Raw genomic sequence first — 8,263 nt, forward strand, 5'->3', positions numbered from 1 at the left:
CACTTCGCCTCCCGGCCCCGCACCCCGAGCCCATTTCGAAAACCCAAAGGTCTCCCAGGAAGAGGATGTGAAAAAGGCGGGCGGCGGCGACAACAGCAGCGCCTTAACAGAGCAGTCTAACCCATCACTTACCCCTCACCGTAGAGAGAGGGACCAGACAGGGGAGGCGGGGTGCTTCGCGTCCCGTGAGTCTCTCGCACGCCGTCCTCCCCGACGCCGTCGTCGTCGCTGCCGCGGCGATCGAGCTCCAAGACCCTCAGCTCGGTTGGATAATAACGTTATTCCACACACACCCCACACATAGCGGTAACGGCAGAGAGCGGCCGCCTAGTGCGCAGGCGCCTCGGGAAAGGGCAAGGAGCCGAGCCTTACCCCTTCCTCCAGTGGGCTCAACAATCTCTTACTGCGCAAGCGCCAAGAATAGACAATGAACAGGGGTTGTGCAGAACGTCTCACCCACACGCTTTTTTCTGCTGCCCACTGCGCAGGCGTGCCTCAAGACCCGCTGGAACAATGAAGAGGACCCGGGCTTTCGTGGTACCGCAACCAACAAGGACTACAGTTCCCAGAAGGCAATGCTTCAACTCCAACCGGGCATGGTAGGATTTGTTGTGTTGGCCGCCTTGGCAATCTAGACAATATAGGCTGTTCGGAAGATTTACAGCTTCTTTATCTTTAGAACTTATTTGACCATTGTGCGAAATTTTGCGGCTGAAACAGGATTTAGAATTTGTCACGTGGTCCCTTCATAAGCCTTAGGGATCGAATGCACATTTCGAAGATTCAAGGCCAGCAGTGAGCCTTTTCCGTCAGCTGCGTGCTCCACACCGAAGGACGGGGTGAAGGTGGGACTAAACTAGTCTAGGCTAGAGGAAAAGGGTGGGGCTTCCAAGCTGTTTCTTGGCAACCGGCTCAGGCAACCAAAGCGCTAAAGCTGCGCCTGGAGCGCGGTGTCCTCTGGGAAATGTAGTGTAGCTGGAAAGGCTCTCATTGTCTCGAGGCAGGAGACCCAAAGCGCACGGACTACCACTCCCAACATCCACTATAAGGGCCAGTGGGCGGGAAGAGCCCACTAGTGCCGGTCCCGGGTTCCAGGCTCCCCAGTGACAGCAGCCTCAGGAAGCAGGCGGGCGGTCCCCAGGCTCTAGCCCTGTTGTTCTCGGAGGGGAACACTCGACACTTTCCCACGTAGCTCCCATCTCTGAGACCCAGGTCCGTGCATGGAGAAGTCCCCGGGGAACTCTGCCCTAGAGGAGATTCTAGGGCAGTATCAACGGAGTCTCCGGGGTGAGTTGCCCCGAACATCTGTGCCCCAGACCCTTGGTACCTAGGGCCTGGTGCGCTAGAGCTGACCAGGTGCGTTTCCTGATACCTTGATTCGGCACCAGCCTGGCTTCGTAGGGAGAAGATGGACTTTGCTCTCATCTTTGAGGAAGGATGAAATAGATTTTATTTTGACGGTTAAGCAGCATTGCTTTTCTTAATTCCCGTAGTTAGTTACCTGAACCAACTCTCTGATCTTCACTTGGGTACCTTTCTCAACCAGAGCCATCAGAAAGTCGTACTTTGTCACTTTTGCCCAGTTGTCATACTTTGCTCTTTAATCCAATTAGTTTCTAGTTCACACTTTACACATTCATATGTAGCGGGATGAAAGTGATTTATTGGACGGGGGGGGGGAACAATAATTATTTTAATCGAAATAACTTCTTTTAGTGATCAACAACAGACTATTTACATACATTAAATATGTAAATATTTAAAATTTAGACATTCAAAATTTACAACAGCGTTATGGTTATTCCTGTTTTACACACAGGAAAATCTAGGCTCAGAGAAATTTATTTACATGCTAAAGATCACACAGCTGGTTACTGGCAAAGCCAGAGATTTAGTCCAGTCTTGTTTTCTGCCAAAGCCTGTTTGTGTATGTGTGTGTGTGTGTGTGTGTGTGTGTTTAAATCACCCATCCCATAATCATTAGTATTGAAACCTTATTCAGTTAATTCAGATTTTCTTAGTACCGTTTCCCATAAATGAATAAAGAAGTGATTATCATACTTGTAGTAGTAGATGGCTCTGCCATCTCAGAGGACTTATTTAACCCTAGAAAACTTAGTTACCGTTTTTTTTCTTTTTGTTTGTTGGCTTGGTTTTTAATTGAGTTTATGGTATTAACGACAGCGTTATTATGAGGAGAAAATGAAATAATCCATGTAAAGCAAGATTTTCACAGGTTTTCCCAGCAACCCTTCCCATAGTAAGAACTATATTTTACATGAGACGTATACATGGAGCAAATATAACAAAAAGAAACTTGTTCTATTACATGTAATACACTCTATTTTCCACTATGTTTCATTTTCATAACCCACAATTTGGAAGAAAAAAACTGATTTAAACCATTTAGAACATTGATTTATTTAGCAAATGTACAGTGCCTAATATGTATTAAGCTTGCTAGGTTCTGGGGACACAGTAAGGGACAAGCAAGGTCCATGCCCCAATTATGTCTCTAGACTAGTGGGGGAGAAAGTTAATAAAATAATTACAGATTATTATAATAGAAAATTAGGATCAATGCTTGGCACCTAAGAAATAATCATTAAAAGTTAGCTACTATTTATACTTGATACTGCAACAAAGTGAAGATTTTCCTAGGAGATTACAAAGTTTATTTTCTAGTGACTAGACTTTGTAAGGGCTATCATTTATTGTTTATATCTGTCAACAATGTTACAGTCAACATTCTCAATTTTCAAACTACAGGAGTAAAAGAATCAATCTAATGATGTTTCAAAAGGTGTTAGATATTTAACAACCACTTACAACTTTTCATTTGAAAGCAAGAAAAACCTCTGTTCAATAGATGGCTTTGTTTGATTTTTGAGCTTGGTTAAAAAAAAAAAAAAAAGATTATCTCCATTATAAGTTTTCCCAATGCCTTTTACTTTATTTTGAGCTTTTTTCTAAGCACTGAAAACTATTTAATATTAGGCATTTTGATGCCATAACCAAAAAATCAAACCAAACTCACTGCTGTCGAGTTGTTTCTAACATAGCAATCACTCCTTGGGTTTCTGAGGCAGTATCTCTGTGGAAGTAGATTGCACAATCTTCCTTCCAAGAAGTGGCTGGTGGGTTTGAACCGCCAGCCTTCTGGTTAGCAGTCAGACGCCTTAGGCACTATACCACCAGAGCTCCTCTTGATGCAGTAAAGACATTTATTATTAATTAATGTAGTAAAATGGGAAATACCAGTGGTACTGCTTTCATTAATCATGTAGTAAATAATTTTCTTTCCAATATAATAAATTTTAAAGTCATTTCATTTAGTGTGCTAAGAATGTAATAAGATAGTGAAAACAGCCAAAAGCAAGCATAAGGCCGAGAAAATATATCAACAGTTATTAACATATCTAAATCCTGGTTTTAACAATTAATCAAGAAATGGAACCTAAACTCTTCATGAGTTTTTAAGATTTATTATTAAGTAGCATTTTTATTTGTTAGTTTGTATAACAGCTTCTGGAAGGAAACAAAAGATAACTCTGAATTTAAGCACAATCAAAAAGTCACTTGACAAATACAAGTTACCACCTATTTAAAGAAAACTTGTTACCTTTGAGAGTATTCTTACTCATGACAGCCCTATGTGATAGAGTAGAACTGTTCCATAGGGCTTTCTTGGCTGTAATCATGAGAGAAGCAGATCACTGGGCCTTTCTTCTACAGTGCTGCTGGATGGGTTTAAACCACCAAAGGACAATGCCCTTTAACATAGAAGTTTGTATCCTCAAATAAAGTATGGTAGAGTTATTTTATATGTGACACTTCATTATTTTGAGTGTTTGTGCCTAATACTTTTAAAATTGTTTTAATATGCAATCAAATAGAATGAAATGTGAAGTTTAGTTGCCTCATGCTTTATTTTATTTTATTTTTTTTGGTCTGTTTGGTTTTGTATATCCACCATTACTTCCCTAAAATATATCTTGCCTCAGTCACGGTAAAGGAAAATTAATAAACATTCTTGGTTCGTCTTGTTACTAAATAACTATACATGTAAATATTACTAATATCCCTTCATTCATGTTCAGCTACAGTAAAAATGCAAAATATGTTCACAATTTTCCATGATAGTTCCTCTATTTTTATAGATTTCCCTTATGTCTTTACTTTAAATATATTTTTTGGTACTATCATAATATATTAGGGATTTAAGGCTCTGATGTGAAAAGCAGAATCAAAGTTCACTTTCTTGCTTTCAAAACTTGTGTAGATTTCTTTCCTCTCCTTGACTCTGGCAGTTCTGAAACAACCATGGAAACAGTATGCCTATCTGTAGATACCACATTCACCTCACCCCCTCCCTTAAACTTTTCAATGTGGTCCCTGTTTTACCCCTCAGAGGATATCTCCTTTGAATTGCCTATGCTTTCTCACCAAGAAATTGGAGAGTTTTCATGATTCTCCTTTGATGTGAAAGTTCCAGCAGAAAAAGTGGAAAGCTTAATTACCCCACAGTTCTATATTATTGAACCTACATAATAAATTATCTCAAACTTTCCAATGTGATTAAAAAAAAAGAAGAAAAAAAAAAGTGGACATATCCCAGGTATTAATATAGAGCTGGCAGTGATTCAGGAGGTCTTCTGGCAGTATGTTTAGGTGCTATTTATTCTTTGAATTACAAACCAAAAACCAACCAAACTCACTGCGGTCAAGTCGGATCCAATTCATAGCAACCTCTCCTTGGGTTTCTGAGGCAGTATCACTACAGAAGTAGATTGTCCAACAAAATCATGTCTATTGTTTCAGAATTAGCTATGGATACCATTTATCAAAAATACCCATTGTAAAAAGGTATGATGCTAGTGTATGAGCTCCTCTGATTTCACAAGGAGGGAGGAGAATTAAGGTCAATGGCCCAAGGCTGATTCCTGTGAGTCAGAGGTCATACATATCTCCTCTCTACAACCTTTTTACCAATTCTGATACCAGCTGTCCCTTCCATGATACTCTCTACTTCTCTACTGGGTTCAATAATTTGTTGCAATGGCCACAGAAAACACTTATGATTATGAGACTTATTAGGAAAGTAATAGATTACAATGTAGGATGAAAAATTATTCAGGATACAATTATTTGATTAGAACAGCTTCTTTTCATCCATGCCCACAGACAGGCCTCTTTCTGGCCTTCAGCCTCTTAGCCTCTTAGCTTCTCAGCCTGGCCTCTGCCGTGCTTGGGCTAGTGTTACAAAGCTCTTTAGTTACTCTGATAAGGGCCCAGAGGCACCCTACTCCAGTAAGCTTTGACCTGAAGGGACTCAGCACACCCTCTGTAGCTGCCTCCCTTGACAACCAGGAAACCCACCACAGCCATTGCCCATTGGTCTCCTGATTTTGCTGCTGTTACTCTGCTGCTGGATTCTGCCATGCTTGCTGCGTCTCACTTTCTGGTGTAGCATCTCTCTACCCTGGATCTAGGAGGTTCTCAGTGCAGGGACACCAAGTCCAAAGGATATGATCTACTCCTGTCTCCTCTTCTTGGTGGTAGTAAGGTCCCCTCTCCTGCTGTGAGATTGGCTCATTTTAAGCCTAGCAGGATGGCAAAATTGACCAGTCCCTTTATTAGGGTTCCATATACCTTATTTGCCTGGTTCCACCCAATCATTTTTTGGGAGTTACAAGATCATGGTAAGAAAAGGCCATATAAAATCTATTTACTGTACCACACCCATATGTACAAGTCACCTGTTTACCTAGTTCCTAACTACCTTTGGTTGAGTGGACACAAAATGAAACAAACATGTAATGTGACAGAAACACGTAATTCCTTTTTATATACATTTTATAGGCTGGTTCCTCCTTTTCTTTCAACATTTTTGTGTTTCAGTCTTAAGATTGAGTTTGAGGGGAGGAATATGATGGAGTTCAGGGAGAGAGGGTAAGACTAAGAGCTAGGTCACTGAAATCTTTGTTGTCTTGTGGATAACCATCTGTGTGACCTTAGGAAAGTTAATGATCTGTTTTTAGATTCCTATTTCATCATCTGTAAATGAAAGGTTTGAATTAGATTTGGGAATTAATTGTCTTTAGGAGTCAGACAGATGGAAAAACATAGTGATAGTGGGAGCTCTGGTAGCATAGTGGCTAAGGCACTTGACTGCTAACCAGAAGGCTGGCGGTTCAAACCCACCAGCCACTCCTCGGAAGGAAGGTTGGGCAATCCTACTTCCGTAGTGATACTGCCTCGGAAACCCAAGGAGGGGTTGCTATGAGTCAGGGCTGACTCGACGGCACATAACAACAACAACAACAACAGTAGAAGACAGTAGGGAATGGGGAGGCTTATGACTAATATGGACAGTTGATACTTTTTCTAAAAAAACTTTCAACTTCTTGTTTGGTCTATCTTCCTTCGTTCCTTTTTTTTCTCTCTTCCCTTCCTCACTCCCTTTCTTCCACACTGTGCTGGCCCAGGAAACATAGTGAGGACCAAGTTCAGCCACCAGGGTCCACTCTGTCTCCTGGATCTTTAATGTCACCCATGTAGACGATAAAGACTGGGCTTCTGTCTTTGAAAAAAAAAAAAAGAGTGAGAGTAAGGAGTTAAATAGGTGTAGAAAAAAATGAGAAGATGAATATGGGAAGAGAGCACATAATTTGGGGGATGATCCTTTCATTTGTAAGTTAATCTAGTTCAGGAAAAATAATAATGGTGTTCTATATTTTACTTGTATATGATTGGCATATCTCTCTAGATCCTGCTAAGTGTTTTTCTCCTGTTAGAGAAGAGCTCATATCTGCAAAAGGGTTATGTTGATATTAACAGCCAATAATTTGGTCAATAAGTTAGTCAGCAGTGATATCATCTGGACTTTTGGTATATTTGATAAAATATGTATATAAGTAAAAGTTCTTTTTCTCATTTTTACTCATAACACTTAAATTTCTTCTAATGTTTCTTTTAATTTTCTCAAGTTTTTTGGGAATATTTTTGGTATTTTATATATATATATATATATATATATAAAAGTTATATGTGTGTGTGTGTATATATATATATATATATATATATATATATATATACACACACACACATATATATATTCTTCACAGCTACTATTTGTTAGTTTTACTCTCAGTCTAATTAAGACCAAGACAGCCAGCAATGTAATAGATACTGCTGGAAGTATTTGTTATGAAATGAGAAGATCATTTTGGTATATTTCAGTGTAGAATGTTTTAACTCTCTTCTAAATTTTAAAGCAATAGAGTGCTTTATTATCAATAAATAAGATGATAATATGAATAAAATTTGTAAACCTCTGAATTAATTTTTGTTGATTAAATTATATATATTTACTATCTTATATATGTGGCTTTCCTCAATAGTTTTAACTTTTATCAGAATACCAAAAAGTTAGTCTCAATTCCAAAAAGACAGAACTTAGCAAACTAGAAAAGGGTGTTTTGCCAATAAATAGTCGTCCTTGGAAAATCTAAAACCAAAACGATAGAGTTCAGTGTTATGAAATTGTAAAGGCATTTTAATTTTTTCTTGGACATGAAAAGGAATAGACTCAGTTTATCTCAAGCTACTAAATTAACAATATTTTCTCTTTGGATATTTAAAGACTTCTGTTGTTACTTCACCAATCTGTGCTAAGATTTTCACTATTTTTCTTAGTGGTACTCCACTCAGGGTCAAAACAGAGAAGATGGCATGAAATGTGCATGTGTACTTGCAAAAATGACCTTGATTGTGGAGGAGCTTCATCAAAACACAATCCCAAAAGCAAAATCCAAACACATTGCCGTGAAGTCCATTCTGACTCATAGAGATCCTATAGGACAGAATAGAACTTCCATAGGGTTTCCAAGGCTATCTTTACAGAAGCAGACTGCCTCATCTTTCTCCCATGGAGTGGCTGGTGGGTTCAAACTGCCAAACTTCCAGTTACTAGCCAAATGCTTAGCCAGTGATTCACTGGTTTCTTTCAAAGGCCACTGGAATAATCAAAAGAATGAATAACTAAGGTAGTTTTAAAAAATGACCTTCAAGTAATGATTACATCATGTGTTATACCTGTAAACAAAATAAATCTATATAAATCTGTATATCTATATAAATCTATATATTAATTATATATTAATCTATATATTAGGAGCTCTGGTAGCATAGTGCCTAAAGCACTTGACTGCTTACCAGAAAGCTGGCGGTTCAAACCCACCAGCCACTCCTCAGAAGGAAG

At 39.1% G+C, this 8,263-nt stretch overlaps 1 protein-coding gene across 1 annotated transcript in view; it reads left to right on the forward strand.

Moving 5' to 3' along the window:
* The first annotated feature begins 1,220 nt into the window (after window positions 1-1,220).
* SDCCAG8 (SHH signaling and ciliogenesis regulator SDCCAG8) overlaps window positions 1,221-8,263 on the forward strand; it is a 352,265-nt gene continuing 345,222 nt past the window's right edge. Inside the window, exon 1 of the mRNA XM_007949144.2 lies at window positions 1,221-1,287. Within this exon, the coding sequence (XP_007947335.2) occupies window positions 1,221-1,287 (67 nt within the window). The remainder of the gene's footprint in view (window positions 1,288-8,263) is intronic.

This window comes from Orycteropus afer, unplaced genomic scaffold (assembly GCF_000298275.1).
Source record: "Orycteropus afer afer isolate SDZICR_OR568_19922 unplaced genomic scaffold, OryAfe1.0 scaffold00239, whole genome shotgun sequence".
Taxonomy (NCBI): Eukaryota; Metazoa; Chordata; class Mammalia; order Tubulidentata; family Orycteropodidae; genus Orycteropus; species Orycteropus afer.